The 20,411-nt window shown below is 41.3% G+C and overlaps 1 protein-coding gene across 5 annotated transcripts in view; it reads right to left on the bottom strand.

Annotated features, from left to right (window-relative positions):
• The window catches only part of GOLGA4 (golgin A4), a 111,986-nt gene extending 98,366 nt beyond the window's left edge, over positions 1 to 13,620 (bottom strand). For all 5 annotated transcript variants that reach the window (XM_082639861.1, XM_082639860.1, XM_082639859.1 and 2 more), the window contains exons 1-2: positions 13,293 to 13,620; positions 338 to 427 (exon numbers count right to left, since the gene is read on the bottom strand). In XM_082639861.1, coding sequence (XP_082495987.1) covers positions 338 to 427; positions 13,293 to 13,364 — 162 coding nt within the window. In that variant the 5' untranslated portion in view covers positions 13,365 to 13,620. The remainder of the gene's footprint in view (positions 1 to 337; positions 428 to 13,292) is intronic.
• Positions 13,621 to 20,411: the final 6,791 nt, after the last annotated feature.

Below are 20,411 nucleotides of genomic sequence, written 5' to 3' on the forward strand. Positions count from 1 at the left end.
GTCACATGGAATTAGGAGTTACTTCACAGTTTCCAATCACTAGCTTGAAAATATAGGACTTCTCCCCACATAGTGCTATGCTGAACAAATTGTTATCAAATCATTTTGAAAATTTCAAATATTAAAGGCAAAGTATATTATCCTCTCAAATTAAGATATTCAAAGAAAACACACTTTACAAAAGCAACACTACTATTTGAAAACAAAAATTGTTACTAAAATAAAAACAATACCTAGGAATTACATAATTTCCCATTTTGTTATCAACAGTAGCATTACATTTTAAATTAATAAGCTTCTTGTAAAAGATTTATTGAAGAAGAAATTCCAAACTTACCTCTCTATTGGGTGTACCTTCATCAAGCTGCTCTGTAAGTGAAGACGTCCTGCTCCTGGTTCTCGTTGGCGTTGAAGAATTGGAGGAAGCCTAGATTTAAAAATTATTGCACAAATTAGAAAGACTACATTGATGAGCGCACTATGTACTAGGTAGTCCTTCTCACAGTCCATGCCCAAAGAACCCAGTGAAAGGAAGGAAAAGAGCAAATACATGAAAAACAGAAAAGGATAACTGAAACATAATCAACTAGCAGACCCAGGCTACCTACTGGGTCCTTGGTCTGATTCTGCCACCAACTAGAACTATGATCTTAGCTAAATTAACATTTTGAGGGCTAAAATTAACCTCAAAAATAAGGTCATGATGATAACATAAAATGATAACATTAGGACTTCCCTGGTGGCGCAGTGGTTAAGAATCCTCCTGCCAATGCAGGGGACACCGGTTCGAGCCCTGGTCCAGGAAGATCCCACATGCCGTGGAGCAACTAAGCCCGTGCGCCACAACTACTGAGCCTGCGCTCTAGAGCCCGTGAGCCACAACTACTGAGCCTGTGTGCCACAACTACTGAAGCCCGCACACCTAGAGTCCGTGCTCCACAACAAGAGAAGCCACCACGATGAGAAGCCCGCATATCACAAAGAAGAGCAGCCCCTGCTCACCACAACTAGAGAAAGCAACGAAGACCCAATGCAGCCAAAAATAAATAAATAAAATTTTATTTAAAAGATGATAACATTAGGGGAAACTGAAACCAGGTGAGAAGTATATGAAAACTCTCTGTACTACCTTTGCAACTTTCCTGTAAATCAAAATTATTCCAAAATTAAAAGTTCATTAAAAAATAAGGTTGTCAATTCAATCTTTGAAGTGCCATCCAGCTCTAATATTCAATATAATGAACTGCACAGGTAAACATCTCTCTAGTCAAGGGCCGTGCTTTGAGAACACCATGCACACCATAGCACAATACTGAGATGCCAGTCCATTTGTTCTGTAAAGGAACACATGAGTCCTATACAGAAACCCACAGGAGAAAGGGCCCCAAATTTAAACTAGGAGTCTGAGGTGTACTCTAAGGTGAGCTAAAAACAGTCCAAAAAGTATAAAACCAAAACTTCAAGACCCCCCCATCACCCATAACAAGACAGATCCTAACTCATCTCCACAAAGAAATGTCTCAATGTCTTACCCTTCTGTAGTCTGTAGAGCACTACCTAAAAAGGCATTTAATAAATATTTGTTAAATAAATGATTGAATGAACAAATGCAGCCCTAATCTGTCAAGTCAGTACATACTGCTGTGGCTATGCTAGAACAGAGAGGTCACGAGGAATGCTGCACACACATACACACACTCTACACACACATATACATATTCAGTTTACAATAAGTCTAAAATTTCTAATCAAGACAAATGCTCAATAAACGGTGCTGGGACAAATGGCCATCCATATGGGGGAGCAATATCAATCAGATCCTCACTTCATACTTAAGCTATATTAAAGATTTAAATGATTTTTAATTGAAATGTAAGAGAAAATATGAGAGTCTATTTCTATAATCTCTGAATGGGAAAGAGATTTTTATGTCAGAAGCAGAAATCAAAAGGAATAGTTTAACTGGGAGGAGGGGAAAACATGAACAAAACATGACAAAGTTTAATAACCTTTTTTTCTAAACAGCTCTTGTAAGTGCTTGTAAGTCAGAATTCAGAAAACTCACCACCCCAGTCTTCTGTTCATCTACGGCAGGTGACCTGAACTCCACCAATGAACATACCCACACGAGAGTCTGAGTCATAAGTGGGTAATATGAGAAAACAGACATGCAAAATTAATACAGTTCATCAGCTGGTGAACATGGAGACACGGAGCTTCATGCAGTCGTTCACAAGAACTGTCCAGTGCAAGATGCAATGCTGCCAAACTGAGGCGGCTGTAACATTCTTATTATTAGTGCAGCCCCCCAAGTGTGGCTGAGCACAGCGATCAGCCCAGACTTTCAGGCCCTCCTGAAAATTCTGTAAGTCACCAACTATTCATTAATAGACCCCTTTTCTGCTTAACTAGCTAGACTGAGTTCTGTTGCTTACAGAATAGAATTCCAGCACACACATACCTTCTAAAAGATGAACCAGAAAAATCAACATGTGACAGAAGGAATTAGCTATGTGCAGCAGTTACCTTAGGGGATAAGATATCCCTTCTCAATCAAGATAAAACAGAAACAGTAAGGCCTTTAAGCAACAAAATGGTTGAATGTGAAATAAAGCTGAAGCTTATCAATGTTTTAAATGTCTAGAAAATGTATGAAGCCAACATTGTGCTTAGAAAATGGGAAGGGAAAGCAGTTACTGGACAGTGTTTACCCAGGACTGAAACAAAAATCACAAGTATTCAGAGCACTTCAGAAACAGTTCTCACTGAAGTTGAGGGAAGTGCAATAACCCTTCCCACACCTAGAGCCATAAATTTCAAACCATGCCAGCTTCAAAGGCTGTAGATGTTTCAAACGCTACCACTATGACCGGGAGAAACTCCATTTGTATCTACTTTTAAATGGTTGTATGTAATATCTCCTTTAATAAAAGAACCACCAGGACTGCCTTGGTGGTCCAGTGGTTAAGAATCCGCCTTCCAATGCAGGGGACATGGGTTCAGTCCCTGGTTGGGGACCTAAGATCCCACATGCCACGGGGCAACTAAGCCCACGTGCCCCAACTACAGAGCCCACATGCTCTGGAGCCTCTGTGCCACGACTAGAGAGAAACCCGCACGCTGCAACTAAGACCCGACGCGGCCAAAAAAATTAAATAAATATTTTTTAAAACAGACCAATAAATAAATAAATAAAATAAAAGGGCCACCGAGAGGGCAAAAAGTTAGGAAAGTAATTAGAGAAGTAATACTAGGCTAAAGGATATAGCTCTTAGCTAACCCTCTCTGTTGTGATGTCATCATATCCAAAAAATATGGGGATTAATAATTCAGCTTTCCAAATGCCCAGATGCCAGGACAGGGCTACTTCAGACAGGGACCTTGAAATCACTTGAAAAGTACGCCTCCACTGTGAATTTTTTTAAGTGGGACTATGTCTTTTTACTTTGGCCTCATGTGAGCCTAATCGTAATGGGAGCCTCATCAGCTCTGGATAAATCAGCAAAATCAAATGTTGGGGTTTATAAAGTTAAAGAATAGGTTCTAACACACACTGTCCTCCAAAAAGTAGTACCACGTGGCAAGGTTTGGCCTGATGGCTTGTAGGTCTTCCTCTGGAGTTGCAAAAGTAAGGATCACATGAGGGAATGGATATGACTGTAAAGTATAAAACATGCATAAAAAACTAACTGTACTTGAGTGTTTATCCCAAAGTCCTGGATCTTTAACAGGCTAACCTCTCACTTCAAAATATATAAGGATTTAGATTCCTTCAAACTAAATTTGGTCTAATTAATTCTCATAGCTTAGAAATCTGTCTTCAGATTTCTCATGGCTATTTACCAAAAAAACCTGATGGCTATAACCAGGCTCACAATTAATATTTTTATTGCCAACTAACTGATTATTAATTGACCATAGCCCTCAACTTCAGTATAAAAAAACCCATTTTAGTCACTGTGGTATGCAGAATTTGAAGATGACCCCAAATGACCCTCACCTTGTGAATATGAGCTATCACTGCCCTGATTGTCTTACCTTACATAGCAAAAAGGTTTCTGCAGGTATATTTAAGGTTACTAACCAGTTGACTCTGAGTTAATTGAAAGGAGATTGTCTGGGCGGGTCCAACCTAATCACACAAGCCCTTCAAATGAGTCCAGAGTGCAGAGGCAGTAGCAGAAAGCAGAGAGATGCACTCCTGCTACCCTGAAAGAAAACAAAAGGCCTGTGGGGGCCAAGTGGCAAGGAACTGTGGGCAGCCGTAGGAGCTGAAAGCGGTCCCGTTCAACAGCCAGCAAGAAATAAGGACCTCTGTCCTACAACCACAAAGGACTAAATTCTACCACGACCACATAAGCATGGAAGAGGACCCTCACCTCCAGATGAGAACACAGTTTGGACAATAATTGATCTTAGTCTTATGAGACCCTGAGCAGAGAAGCCAGTCATGTCATGCCAGACTTCTGACATACAGATTGTGAAACAATAACTGGGTTATTACGCAGCAAGGTTGTGGTAATGTGTTACGCAACATTAGGAAACTAGTACAGTCACCTTTAGGAATAATAAGCCTTGAACACCATGACTTTTCATTACCCATCAAGACTCTATCAGATGCCACCCTGATCCTCTCACACTCCCACCACACCAGGAGTAACTGTCTCTCAACCCTATGGTACAGAGACTACATCTACCCTTCAAGACAAATACAACACCCGCACAGCACCTTAGCAGGCTCTGTTAAATAAAGAAGCGTTCTGAAATTACAAATGCTTTCAAATACTTTCTCTTTTGATTCTCACAACCAATCTGAAAGGTAAGCAGGACAGTTATCATCCCCAATTTCCTGACAAGAAAGTAAGAAGCTCACAGTGCTTATGTGGCTTGATCAGGTTGCATACTGCAAGATCTGGGTTAGCAAACAGGTCTTCTGAGCCCCTCATCCACTTCCCCAGTATTCTCGGGATCACTATTTCTCAAAGTTTTTTCACTGGGACCCACAGTAAAACAAAAACATCCTTTTCACACAGACACTTCTAAAACAAAAGTTTTACGAAACCTTAACCTTTACAACATAAGATGCCACATTTTGACCTAATCTAGTCTTTCATTAAAAAAAAAAAGCTGATCCCAATCCACAGATTCCACAACCCACCTGAACTGCTTTCATCATACCATGTTCTGTATAAGAACAATGTTGATAAACATGGCCACTAACTATTAAATCTAGAATACATCAAATATATCTAAATATAGTTATATCTAAATATAAATATATCTAATATATTTTAAATATACCACAAAATAGAAATTAAAAAGCATTAATTCTAGGTTGAACAATAAAATCTAAAGATAACAAAAACACAAATTTTGGACATTCACATTACTGGGAAGTTCTACATTAAAGTCAAAACTATGTTAATCATAGTTTATTCCATAAGGGGCTCTATTATCTGGGAGTTTTCATAGAAAGAATTACTCAAATAGCTGAATTGTTAGACAGATATCTATCTACAGTTATAGATTCAAGATGGTTAAACCTCACTAATACCTGAAGGGGTTTGGAGATAACAATGAGGTTTAACCATTTTGAATCTACACTTTTCTGAAATGAGGTTTCACCTTTCCAAAAATAACTAATTCTAGTTTTCAAAGATAAAAGGAAATTGAATATAATTTAACATTTTCTAGGTCAGTTGTCATTCCTGTCAATATGCTACTTGTAGTATATCTTCTCTGTCCATTTTAGCCTGCTACTAGTTTAGAAACTAGATAACTACATTTATTGGAACTGTAGACAAAATAAGCATAAGGAAGCTCTGAGCGAGGGATTTTTTTTAAGTATTCTTATAAACAACATACATTAAACTATGGAATGTGAAGCTAGTGACATTAACATTTTGGCTGCTTAGAGGCCTTTTGACACTACTCAGTTCTCAAGTTATGCCCCCAATAGATGAGATGTTATTCTTACACAAGCATAACAAACACCTGGCTTCACTTCTCCCTCCTACACCCATGGTAATCAATCATGGCAAGGACATAGCCGTAGACTCCTTCTCACCACGGCACTCCTGAAAGTCTCTGCCAAACCCATCCGACATCCCAGCTATAAAGGAATGGCCAAAGTAACTGGGAGTTAATGCTTCACATAAACCTCTGTATACTAGTTACCAAAATTATTAGAGCTTTCCATTATGTCTGTAATAAAGTACCTTCCACATCCTGACATCTAAATAGTAGTGCCGGAAATGAAATATTGCTGTTCATGTTATAAATGCTTACCTCTCAAAAACAGCCCTTTAATATGGCGAAATCCACTCATTCAAAAGTAATTTAAGGAGACTTTTAGTTAAACATAGGAGATTGGCTATATATGCTCCTATTTTCTCTCCCTCCCAAAGAGTTAAATTTCAACCAATTTTCAGAAGATTGGATGTGAGTGAAAGAATACTAAAGTAACAGTACTGCTGACAGCCACTACAACCCCATGGAGAAGGGAATAGTAATGAGAAGGGAATAGTGATGAGAAGAAGCCTATTTTCATCCCCAGAACCATAAAAAGACTTAGGACTTAAAGCAAAAGTTATAAAGCAAGATGAGACAGGATCAAAACCAGAAAGATTGGTTGAAAGATTCCCCAGGTCCCCTGTCCCACCTTACATAGCCTCTGAGGAAACAGAGGTTTATTTTCTGGAGCCAATGAGACTTCAAACTGGGTGAAACCAAGCACAGTAAGACAGGAGAGAAGGGCAAAGTGCGTGACTAAACAGAGCAGGATTAGGCGATGTTCTGCACAGTGAACAGTGGAACCTCCAGCAGTCCTTCTCAGACCTGCTTCCAGAAACTTGGCAGCTAGGCCTCTGATTACCAACATGTAGATATTTCTCCCAACAATAAAACCAGTTTACAGCTTGTCACCCACCAGTGAGCCCCAGTGTCAATCACATGCTACTTCCAAATAGCATCAGATTGTTAGTGCCTCGCCCTTAAATATGAACAGATAGCCCAGAGCACTGAATGAAGAAAAATTCCAATGTAAGAGGGAGCCAAAAACAAGAAGAAAAAAAACCCAAAACCAAAAAACAAACACAGGACTTCCCTGGTGGTCCAGTGGTTAAGACTCCACACTCCCAATGCAGGGGTCCCAGTTCAATCCCTGGTCAGGGAACTAGATTCTGCACACCACAACTAAGACCCAGCACAGCCAAGTAAATAAGTAAATAAATAAATAAACAATTAAAAAAAAAACCTAATACAATAAAGATTAAAAGAAAACGAAAGATAAAAAATCCCCATTATTCTCAGAGAGAGAAAAGATATATCAGTATGTCAAAAGCAATGCTATGAAAAAGCAAAAGACAATAAGAAACAGCCTTGGGAAATTTAAAAATAGAGTAGCCAAAATTAAAAATTCAATTGAAGCAAACTAACACAACATTGTAAATCAACTATACTTCAATAAATAAATAAATATATAAAACAAAAAATTCAACTGAAGAGTTAAATTGAAGCACACTCTCAAAAATAGAACAAAAAAATAAAAATAGACCATAAAGGGTAAAAAATAATAAATGAGAATCTATCCTGAAGGCACAAAAGCTAACTAACTGGACTTTCAGGACAGAAGAGAAAAAACAAAGGGGAGGGAATTATCAAAGAAATAATACCTAAAAGTTTCCAAGAATTTAAGCACAGGAGTCACCACACTTAAAGCGTCCACTGGGTGTCCAGCACAATGCAAAAATAAACACTGTTTGCTCCTCTTCCTCCCCAAAACCCAAAAGCTATTGAAATAAAGGTTAAAAAAAAATAGAAAAGCAGACAGATTAACACTCTAGAACAAGAGAGAGAACACCGCAGGCAAAAAGAAAATAAATTTTTGAAGACTCAAAGGCAAAAGGATTCAAATTGGTGGAAAAATCAGGGCAAAGGTAGCCATAACCCTGAACACGCAGAGAAGCTCTGCGGGAGAGGCTAGCAGCAACTTTCTGCAACAGGAAAAAAAAAAAATCACAGTTTTAGACACTATAAAGGGAGATTACTGCTCTCAGCAATGTGTTAAGTGTCTGCAAGACAAACAGGTACGTGGGGTCAGCCTCCCCCAACCCAAATAGATCTCCAGACAACAGTAACAGCCAAATACAAAGAGCAACGGAGGAGTTAGCGCTCCAATAGCAGGGGCTGGTACCACAAAGCAGCAGGGTAACAATACGCCCCAGTCTGACCAAGGCAATCCCAGTCCCACCCAGTTCATGCCAGTTTATGTTCCAAGATAACTGCCAGTAGCGTCCCCATTCATTCATAAGAATGTTTGGATAATAAATCGTATGGTCACCTTTCAAAGCAGGACTTTGTGTTTTGGCTGGCCCTCGACACAGGAGAGTAGCAGGTAAGAGCAGAGAAAACCCATGTTAGCTACTGAAATAAACCACTCACCAGGTCTTCATAAATATAAACAAACAACCAATAATAACAAGGCATTTTTCTCAAAAAAAAAGAAAAAAGATAAACGATGACAAGTATGAAGAAATACAAGTATAACAAGTAACCCAGAGCAATCGATAAATCAAGGAAGAGAACTTAAATATATATGTACGTATAATATATAACACTTATCCTGCAAGAGTTTTGAGAAGCTCTAGTTTCCGTTAAAACACAAGCTGCTACTAAAAACTGAAACAAAGCAACAAGCATAGTGCTCTGGTTAAGAGAATGGGCTTTAGAGCAAGACTGGGTTCATATCTCGGCTTTACCACTTAGCTGTGTGGTACTAGCTGTCTACCACAGACAAGTTACTTAACCTCCCTAGGCCTCAATTTCTTATCTGTAAAATGGGGATAATACAAATCCACACCTTTTATTATTTCACGTATTAATTTAGTTAATACATGCAATGCACCAAGAAAGCACCTGACTAAAAATAACTATCCAGTGTTGACTAGTGTGGAAATTAAATATATGATTAGGGTTTCCCTAGTGGCACAGTGGTTAAGAATCCACCTGCCAATGCAGGGGACATGGGTTTGAGCCCTGGTCCAGGAAAATCCCACATGCCGCGGAGCAACTAAGCCCGTGTGCCACAACTACTGAGCCCGCGTGCTACAACTACTGAAGCCCGCACACCTAGAGCCCGTGCTCCGCAACAAGAGAAGCCACTGTGATGAGAAGCCCGTGCACCGCAATGAAGAGTAGACCCCGCTCGCAGCAACTAGAGAAAGCCCGCATGCAGCAACGAAGACCCAACGCAGCCAGTAAATAAAGAAATCAATAAATATTTTTTTAAAAAAGGAGGGGAACTGGGCTTCCCTGGTGGCGCAGTGGTTGAGAGTCTGCCTGCCGATGCAGGGTACACGGGTTCGTGCCCCGGTCCGGGAAGATCCCACATGCCGTGGAGCGGCTGGGCCCATGAGCCATGGCCGCTGAGCCTGCGCGTCCGGAGCCTGTGCTCCGCAACGGGAGAGGCCACAACAGTGAGAGGCCCACGTATCACACACACAAAAAAAATTTCTATTACATAAACTATTATTTTGAGGCCCCACTCTAAAAAAGCTATAATTCTGCAGGTTTGGGGTAGGCCCACATTTTGAGCTTTTTCAAAATTTTTTTTTATTGTGGTAAAGTATACATAACATAAAAGTTACCATTTTAAACATTTGTAGGTGTACAGTTCAGTGGTATTAATTATATTTACACTGTTGTGCAACCATCACCACTATCCATCTCCAGAACTTTTTCATCCTCCCAAACTGAAACTCTGTTCTTATTAAACAGTAATTCCCCACTCCCCCCTCCCCTCTCCACCCCTGGCAACCACCATTCTATTTTTTGTCTCTACGAAATTGACTAATCTAGGTACCCCATACAAGTGGAATCATACAATTGTCCATTTGCGCCCGTGCTTTTTATAATTTTTAAGTTTCAGTAATATTTGAAAAAGGCTGAAAATGTTAAAAAATATTTTTACTCATGGCACTACATATATCCTAAGAAGTTAGAAAGTATTCTATATTACTTTTTAATAATTTTTATCAAATTCATTCTGTAAGGAATTTAAAAATCCAAGTAGATATTTGTTGTTAGAAAAATATTAAATGGAGGGACTTCCCTGGTGGTCCAGTGGTAAAGAATCCACCTTACAATGCAGGGGACGCGGGTTCGCTCCCTGGTCAGAGAACTAAGATCCAGCATGTGGCGGGGCAACTAAGCCGTGTGCTGCAAACTACAGAGCCCACGCGCCCTGGAGCCTGCGCACCACAACTAGAGAAAAGAAAACCCGCACACCACAACTAGAGAGAAGCCCACACACCGCAACTAGAGAGAAGCCGTGGGCAGCAAAAAAAGATCCCACAGGCCTCAACGAAGATCCCGCGTGCTGCAACCAAGACCCGACGCAGCCAAAAATAAATAAAATAAATAAATAATAAATAAATCTTAAAAAGTATATATATATATTAGGGCTTCCCTGGTGGCGCAGTGGTTGAGAGTCCGCCTGCCGATGCAGGGAGCACGGGTTCGTGCCCCGGTTTGGGAAGACCCACATGCCGCGGAGCGGCTGGGCCCGTGAGCCATGGCCGCTGAGCCTGCGCGTCCAGAGCCTGTGCTCCGCAACGGGAGAGGCCACAACAGTGAGAGGCCGGCATACCGCAAAAAAAAAAAAAAAAAAGACATTGATATTATACAAATTCAGGATCCTTTGCACGAGAAAACAAGGATATGTGTAATCTGTTATAAAAGGACTGTCCCATCAAAAAATATTTGTTTAATTCATGCTTGAAAGAAATCCTTAACTCTGAAAACAATAATCCAGAACTTCAGGACTTCCCTGGTGGTGTAGTGGTTAAGAATCTGCCTGCCAATGCAGGGGACACGGATTCAATCCCTGGTCTGGTAAGGTCCCACATGCTGTAGAGCAACTAAGCCCGTGCGCCACAACTACTGAGTCCACGTGCCACAACTACCGAAGCCCACATGCCTCGAGCCCGTGCTCCGCAACAAGAGAAGCCACCACAATGAGAAGCCCGCACACCGCAACAAAGAGTAGCCCCCGCTCGCCACAACTAGAGACAGCCCACGCGCAACAACGAAGACCCAATGCAGCCAAAAATAAATAAACAAAATAAATAAATAAACAAATAAATCCAGAACTTCTCAACTTGAAGAGTTCTGAATAGCTGAGGATCAAGACCAGAAAATAATCAAGTTTCTATCAGCAGTTGATCACTAACAATTTAATTTACTCTGGCATTCTGAATAAATAAATATATGTTATCAAAGAGGAATGTTTTAAATCTTTTGTATACAAGGTGATATTATTTGCTCCACATGCACTGTCTCACCAGAGGCATCAACCCATAGAAACTGGGAGCTCTAATACATTATCTTTTAACTAGCTCTTTTACTATTTTTCTAAAGACAACCTCCCTTTGTTAAAGCTCATGAAAAAAAGATAATATTACAAATAAGAAAAAGAATTAGCACCTTGGAGCATATTCTTCTTAAACTATTTTCACTATTTCTGTGTGTATATATATACACACTTATATACATACTTTCCCCACAAAGGAAGCCCCTACACACTGTTTTTCAATCTTTTACTACAAGTTAGAGCCTACATCTCTGTAGGCTCTAACTCTAGCTGTGTGACATCAGGCAGGTTACTTAGCCCCTTTGAACCTCATTCCATGTATGAAAGATTCTCTAAGTTGTAGAGTTATGTGAGAATTAAACAAAATAATACAAGCAAAATGCCTAGCATAGAGGAAGAACCTAAAAAATGACGGCATTTTTTTAAGGCTGCGGAATAACTATCCAATGTAACGTGTTTAACCAATTTTCTAGCGTTGAACATTTTTGGCCAGATTTTACCTATTAAAACAACACTGAAGTGAAAATCCATGTGGTTAACTGCTTAATACATCCTAAATTTTCTTAGAATAAATTTCTATAGGTAGAATCCTGGATCAGTGATATGTATAGAGTCCCTTACATTCACTACCACACCTGTTTCCCCACACTCCTCATCTGTACCTCATTTTTTAGTTTTTCCTTTGTTTCTTAAATAATGGTGTTTTGTAAAATTTAAAAGCTTGTGGTAAATGGTATGAAAAGTAAAATTTTAGTACTGAAATCTTAATCACTACATTTCACTTGGGAGAATGAACAAGCTTTCAGTCCCATGTACCTATGTATCTCAACCACTGTTTCACTCTACGGGAGCTTTACATTTTTAGAGAACAACTTCAATTTACAGTTTCAGAAAAAACTCAAGTTGTTTGATTTAGTAGTTGTTAATCAGTTAGCTATATTTAAAAGTTGTATACGATAAATGTTATGTTAAAGATGTTTAGAAATGCCTCCAAATTAGTCAAAACTCAGCCTTTCTTGTAGAAACTCTAAAGTTAAGAGAGAGATTTGCTCCATCTGTTGAGACTCTGAAAGGCTGGGAAGGAATTTAGCAGACGCCCTCCCCTTTGCTGAAGGGACCACGTGCTGCCAGCCCCCAAACACACGATCACAGCTGCTTAGTAAACTGCTTCTGCTTCTTTAAATTAACACTACTAACACGCCCCCTTTTTCCTGAAAACTGTCATTTCCTGAAGCAACAGCGTTCGTGAAAAACAAACATTAACGAGACTTGAAGAAGCAGAGCCGAGCTGTGGACAGGCGCAAGCCCTGCTGGGCCGCATAGTGTCAGCCCCTCCGCCCGTCCCGGATCAACAAAGTTATGTGAAGTGCCTAACTCGTGACAGCCTCGGGCGCTGGACGCCGGCCACACCGCCACCTCTTTCAGGTCCCAATGTTCCTGCAAGCAGCCTGGGCAGGAATGGCTCGACCCCTGGCCCTCACGCCTGGACCAGGGTTTGGAATTAGACCTCGTCACGGGCCAGGAGCCCCTCCGTACTCAATCTCGGGTCGGGGAACAGAGAGGGGACTTCAGTCTAGAGATCAGATGTTACAAGGGACCCTGGTTTTCCCATTCCGCCCTCACTCTTGAGTTGGGGTCTCGGATGGTTGGTGGAACCTTCGATATGGGTCAAAAATCATGCAAGATCGGAGCCCTTCTCACTTACTCTCAGACCGGGTTGGGCATTAGGGGAAATTACCAGAGGTCAGGTGTCACGAATCCAGCCACCCCCAACCAGAACGGAGTTTTAGGATGGGGACCCGGGTCAGGAGTCACGGAGGACCTGGACCGCCCTGAGCTCTTTCCCAGTCCGGGGTTTGGGGGAAGCCTCAGGTTAGAAGTCAAAGGTCAGGGAACTAGGGGAGCGCGGCGGCCATAGTACCAGAGTAGAGGCCAGCGCCTGCTGGAGCTGCTGCTGCTCCTCGCTGATCTTTTGCTTCAGTTTCTTGAACATGGCGCAACGCGGGTTCCTGAATGTGAATGCGACCTGAGGGCGAGTGCTCTGAGAGACCCGGCCGCGGCGGCGACGGAGGGTTCTCTACACCAGGGACCGCGGGGGCCGGGCCTCGCCTCTCCTCCTTGGCCTCGCGGGCGGGTCGGCACACTCGTCCTGCGGGTGTCGGCGTCGCCGCCGCCGCGTCTCTCTCTTCTGGGTGCCACCGGTTGGCCTCGGCCCCCCATCCAGCCTCTGCGGCGGCGGCGGCGGCGACAACGGCACCAGGTGAGCGTGTGCCCAAGGCGCCTGCGCGGCCTACGTGGAGCTCGCCGAGGGAGCGCTACGGAGTGCCGGAGGGGACAAGCTGGAGTCGGGCCCGCACATGCGCGCTCCAGGGTCGCTCCCGGAAGATGCAGGGATTTGCGCTGTTTATGCTCACTGCGTGCCTAGATGCCCTCAGATCCGGAGCCCGGGCTCGTCTGAGCGCTACGCTGACGCACATCAGGACTTCGGCGCTGCGAAGTCTGGTGGGGAGGGTGCTGCTTCTGTTGAGGACCGCAAGGCTAACAGTCCTGCCGCAAAGAACCGCATGTGTGGGTGTCCGGAGTGCGAGAAGAGGGGACCCAGGGAACCTGCCGAGGGCTCTGAAGGATAGTGTACTTTTGTTCAGTATTTGTGGTTAGGATTCTCTGCCTTCAGTGTCTCGTACTCCTACTGCTTCCCAGAGGGGCCCTCTTCCCTTCGCTGGACTCTTCCAGGGTTCAAGAAGTGCCTGACACGGGGCTCCCAAGGTCCAGATGTTTCTGGCCGATATTGTAAGATTTCAGTCCTTTGGACATCGCCTTTATTTATTTTTTATTTCACAGAAATCGTATATTTTCATATATTCCTTCAAAAATCTTTAATTCTAAGTGCCAGGTCCTTGGGGGGTCTCTCTCAGTCTTTAATAGAAGAAGTAGACAAAAAAATTAGTAAGGATATAGAGAAGTTGGATCAGCTAACTTTGCCTAATTGATCTTTTTCGAAAAGACCCAACAACTGCAGAATACACGGGGGTTTTTGGGAATACTTATAGGACATTCCCCAAGATAGACCATGTGCTAATTCATAATACAGGTCTCAATTAATTTCAAAGGCTTAATATCATGTAGTGTGTTCTCCGACCACAAAGTAATTAAATTAGAAATCAATAGCAGAGATATCTAGAAAGTCCCCAAATATTTGGAAGTTATGCTGCACAGTTCCAAATAGTTGATGGGCCAAAAAGCAAAGCACAAGGGAAACTAGAAAATATTTTAAAAGAATGACAATGAGAATAGAGCATAGCAAAATTTGTGAGGTTCAGCTAAAGCAGTGCTTACATGGAAAATAATAGTATTATGTGTTTGTATTACAAAGGAAATAAAGATTAAAAATCAATCATCTAAGCTTCCACCTTAAGAAGTTTGAAAAAGAAGAAAAAACTAAAATCTAAGTAAGTAGAAGGAATGAAATAAAAGATACTGAGCAAAACATCAATGAAATAGAAAACAGACAATAGAGGAAAACCAACAAGACTAAAATTTGGTTCTTAGAAAACATTAATAAAATTGGTAAGCCCCTAGTAAGACTCAGAGAAAGAAAAACAGTAATTATCAGTATCAGGAGTTAAAGAGGGCTTATTGCCACAGATTCTACAGATATTATAAGGGAATATCTGACACAAATTATCAAAACCCAGATGCCCTTAGGTCAATGAATGGATAAACAAACTGTGGTACTTCCATACCATGGAATGCTACTCTGAAATATAAAGGACAGAGTGTTGATACTCATAACAACCTAAATGGATCTCCTTAAGTTTTGTTGAGTGACCCAAAAGAAGCCATACATATATATCTTGCTCTCTGTATAGTCCCTGCGTCACCTACACCCTACTCACTTGACTGACCTCCCCTCTTAATCACAGACCTTCATCAGTAAATGCCTGCATACTTGCCCCAGCCCCAACTAGTGATTGTTCTCATCTTTAGACAGAATCTCGCCACTATGATAGTTTACCAAAGGGGAGGTGAGGGGCACGCTCCTCTGCTGGTTTCCTTGGTAACCGATGAGCCAACCTGGAAGTCAATTCTCCCTATAACTGGTAACCTCCCCTCTGCCTGGAAGCAAAGACTAGTGCCGTGTCCTGCTGCACACGGTGGGGTGTCGCTCCAGGACCTTGTTTCAGACATGTAAGATCCCCCATCCATTAAACCACTGATATCTCTGTCACTGACTCTGGACTCTCTTTGATCTTGAAGCTGGGCAAGTACAAGGCTTGCAGGCCTGTGGGATGCAGCCCAACAGATTCCACTTATAGGACATTATGAAAAGGCAAAGCTATAGGGAGGGAGAATGAACCAGTGGTTGCTAGGAGTTGAGTGGGCCAGGACTGGGTTGGGGTAGAAATGGTGTTAACTGCAAAAGGGCAGGATGAGAGAATCTTTGGGATGATGCAACAGTTCATATTATAATTATAGTGGTAGATATACAACTTTGTGTGCATTTGTCAAAACCCGGAAAACTATATACCACAAACACTTAACTTCACTGTATGAAAACTTTAAAATGGAAATTAAAAACCCGAGGCTCAGAGAGGTTAAGAATTTCACCCAAAGTAACACAGCTTGGACATGGTGGAGGCAGCATTTGAACCCAGAGCTTTCATGGCTGTAAAGCCCATGCCCACACCACCCACCCACACTGCCTCTGGATCCCTTACCATGGTGGCATAGACTACCACTGACATTGATTTCACTATGTTCTCCAATACTTTGCTCCAAAATGATTTACTGATTGATATCCAGTGTTCTCACCAGCATATATTCTTTCCTGGTTGCAAAGAAAAAAAAAAAAGGAAAGAAAGAAAAGAAAAAATATTTTGTACATTGAGAGCACTTATCCACAAATGTGAAAGTGCTACAGCTGTGTTGTTCTTCACATACCAGATTTGCCAACATTTGTAAGGTTGGGGGGGATATATATGTATATAATATATATGCATACCTATTTTGGCTATAGCAAGTAAACAGATCTGGAGCAGACTGAAATGCTTGTATTCCTATCCTGTTTTAATGTACTTCACCAGAACACTTTGAAACACAGTATGTTTTTAATATTTACTTTGCAAAAGAACATCTTGGGCTTCCCTGGTGGCGCCGTGGTTGAGAGTCCGCCTGCCGATGCAGGGGACACGGGTTCGTGCCCCAGTCCGGGAAGATCCCACATGCCGTGGAGCGGCTGGGCCCGTGAGCCATGGCCGCTGAGCCTGCGCATCCGGAGCCTGTGCTCCGCAACGGGAGAGGCCACAACAGTGAGAGGCCGGCATACCGCAAAAAAAAAAAAAAAATCTTATGGCTACGTAAATTAAAATTATATGGGGACTTCCCTGGCAGTCCAGTGGTTAAGACTCCACAGGGAACTAAGATCCTGCATGCCACGTAGCACGGCCAAAAACTTATTTAAAAAATTAAAGTTATAAAACAGTTGGAAGACCTCCCATGGAAGAAAGGTTTGCACATCAGTGTCTAAGCTGACTGTGACTCTCCCAGGAATTTAGCTTACTTTTCAGCCTGGGGCCTTTTCTTTAAAGAATTTTTGGGTTTTTTTGGTATCTTTGTTTTTAATTTAATTCCCATTGTAGGCAGAAATAAGGAAACTAAGGAAAAGTGAAGGGCTACATTATTATTGCTCTTGCAAAATGAAGAGCCAAAAAGTGACCTTCCCAGAGTCATATGATCTCAGTGACCGAAGTGGATACTGACCTCAGGCTTCTTGCCCTTTATCCTGGTCTCCAACTGTAGTATGTTTCACATTTCCTTCTCTTCTCTGAGACACACCCTGCTCAATTTTTTAACAGTTTTGTAATTGTTCACACATGTCCTAGGGCTGTTTACCCAGATGATGACTCAACAATCTAATGAGAAGAGTCCTTGGAAGGAAAAACCCAACACTGGGCTAAGAAAAAAAAAAATCTTATTTCAAGAATGAGGCCTCTTGGTAACAAAGAGAAGGGCTGAGGGAGTGGAGGTGAAGTGTCAAATTCTCTGCTCCTACTGAATAACTATGTGATCATCAGACTCCTAAGTAAACAAATTCACTCTTGAAAAGGTTTGGATCCTTGCCTCATACTCAAGATACTGTGTGGGTGGAAAGGCTGGGTAGTATAATGAATAAGCACAAAGGCATTAAACTCAACTGACTGGGTTCAAGTCACATCTTTGCCATTTATTAGTTCAGTGATGGGGGAAAATGACTGAACTTTTGTATGTGTCACTTTCTTCATCGGTAAAATGAAGACGTGTCATTGTATCCATCATAAATTTCCCATGAAGATTAAATGAATATTTGGATAAGTTAGTATCTTGAAAAAATAATTGGATTCATTCCTCACACCTGAAAAAATGAAATTATTAAATTACTAGAAGAAAACACTGGAAGATTTATTTTATAACCCTGGAGTGCTAAAAGCCTTCTTAAGTATAGCACAAAATCCAGAAACCATTACAAAAAAAAGTTATATGAAAGGTTTTTTTTATTCTGCATGCCAAAAAAATGCTATAAAATAATGAAATATTGTGTAATTCATTGTTCTATAGTAATCACATAACAACATGGATGAATCTTACATAATGTTGAGCCAAAGAAGGCAAACAAAAGAATGGATACTCCTTTACTTCATGTAGGCAAAACTAACCTACAGTGTTAGAAGTCAAGAGAAATATTGTCTTGGGGTGTAGGAAAGGCATAACAATCGGGAGGGAGGTTTGAGTTGCCTGCCAGTAGTATTCTTTGTCATTGGTGGTGATGACATAGATATGTTTGAAATATTTCTGTTTCCTGATTGTAGTGGTGGGTACACAGATGTTAGAACACAAAGAACTGTACATCAAAATTAAAATTCAATTTTACTATACGTAAATTTAAAAATAATAAGTTTGCCACGAGAACAAATAAATAGGCACAAAATTAAAAAAGAATGAGGCAGCTCTATGCATACAGTTATGGGGAGATCTCAAGATGTTTCATTAAGTCAGAAACCAAAGTGCACTACAGTGTATACAGCACACTATCATTAGTGTGATTAAAAATTATATTCATATATATGTGTGTTAGGTTAAATTGCATGAAGTTGCTGATTTTTAACTTCAAAAATGGCAATTTCATATGGTTCAACATATGTGTGTATGTATATTTGTAAACACATAGATATTACAGAATATATCTGGAAATACACATAAGAAACCAGTGACAAGAAACAAGGCAGCTGGAAGTATTAGTGGTATCCTTTATTATCTTTCAAATTCATCCCCCAAGCATGTACTTACTATTCAAAAATTAATTTTAACATGCAAAAAAAAAGTAGTCGATGGAGCAATACCTTCGAAATTTTGAAGAGAAATTGTTTTCAATCTCATTTTTTTAACATCTTAGAGTATAATTGCTTTACAATGCTGTGTTAGTTTCTGCTTTATAACAAAGTAAATCAGTTATACATATACACATATCTCTTCCCTCTTGCGTCTCCCTCCCTCCCACCCTCCCTATCCCACCCCTCTAGGTGGTCACAAAGCACCAAGTTGACCTCCCTATGCTATGCGGCTGCTTCCCACTAGCTATCTATTTTACATTTGGTAGTATATATATGTCCATGCCACTCTCTCACTTTGTCCCAGCTTACCACTCCTCCTCCCCATATCCTCAAGTCCATTCTCTAGTAGGTCTGCGTCTTTATTCCCGTCTTGCCCCTAGGTTCTTCATGACCAGTTTTTGTTTGTTTTTTAGATTCCATATATATGCATTAGCATGCGGTATTTGTTTTTCTCTTTCTGACTTACTTCACTCTGTATAACAGACTCTAGGTCCATCCACCTCACTACAAATAACTCAATTTCGTTTCTTTTTATGGCTGAGTAATATTCCATTGTATATATGTGCCACATCTTCTTTATCCATTCATCTGTTGATGGACACTTAGGTTGATTCCATGTCCTGGCTATTGTAAATAGAGCTGCAATGAACATTGTGGTACATGACTCTTTTTGAATTATGGATTTCTCAGGGTATATGCCCAGTAGTGGGATTGCTGGGTCATATGGCAGTTCTATTTTTTAGTTTTTTAAGGAACCTCCATACTGTTCTCCATAGTGGCTGATCCAATTTACATTCCCACCAACAGTGCAAGAGGGTTCCCTTTTCTCCATCAATCTCATTTTTTTGAGCCAAATTATTAATCAATCATGTACATGTCCATAAGTGCTTAGGAAAACTATTGAAGGATACACATCAAACTATTAGCTTTGGATAGGTGAACTCTGAACACTGGGATTAATTAAAACAGGGGAAGTGCAATATCGCTTTTTGCTTTGTGTGTTTCATCATGCTTTGAATATTTAAGATGTTAAATATATACCACACCCAGCACCAAAGATGTGGATATTTTACTCCAGAATCTAGAATTTCTAGTCTAGATTTTCTAGGGGGAGCAAAAGTCATGGTTTACATTGTCTAGAGCAGTATTTCCTCCAAATAATCTTTTTTTTTTTTTTTTTTTTCTTGCATTACACGGGCCTCTCACTGTTGTGGCCTCTCCCGTTGCGGAGCACAGGCTCCAGACGCGCAGGCTCAGTGGCCGTGGCTCACGGGCCTAGCCACTCTGTGGCATGTGGGATCTTCCCGGACTGGGGCACGAACCCGTGTCCCCTGCATCGGCAGGCGGACTCTCAACCACTGCGCCACCAGGGAAGCCCCCCCCAAATAATGTTATTAAGCATCTCTTTTCTCCTCAAACCACCCTACCTGCTGCTCTGTGGTCAGTGTCTTAATTTCCCCATGCCGACCTCAGCCTTGTTTGACCCCACCCTCCTCCACCAGCTCCAAGGCCTCTGACAATCTGTCTTTCCTTTCCTGAAGCAGCGCTTCCCCTGCCCCACATCCCCAGTCTTCCATCCCCACGTCTATCACTTAAGCCTGTCCTGGACAGGAGAGGCAATTGTTACAGGAAGTTGATTTTGTACTTAGCCAAAAAAAGTGGTTACTAGGCAC

Source organism: Mesoplodon mirus (genome assembly GCF_964341445.2).
Source record: "Mesoplodon mirus genome assembly, chromosome: 12".
NCBI classification, from domain to species: Eukaryota; Metazoa; Chordata; class Mammalia; order Artiodactyla; family Ziphiidae; genus Mesoplodon; species Mesoplodon mirus.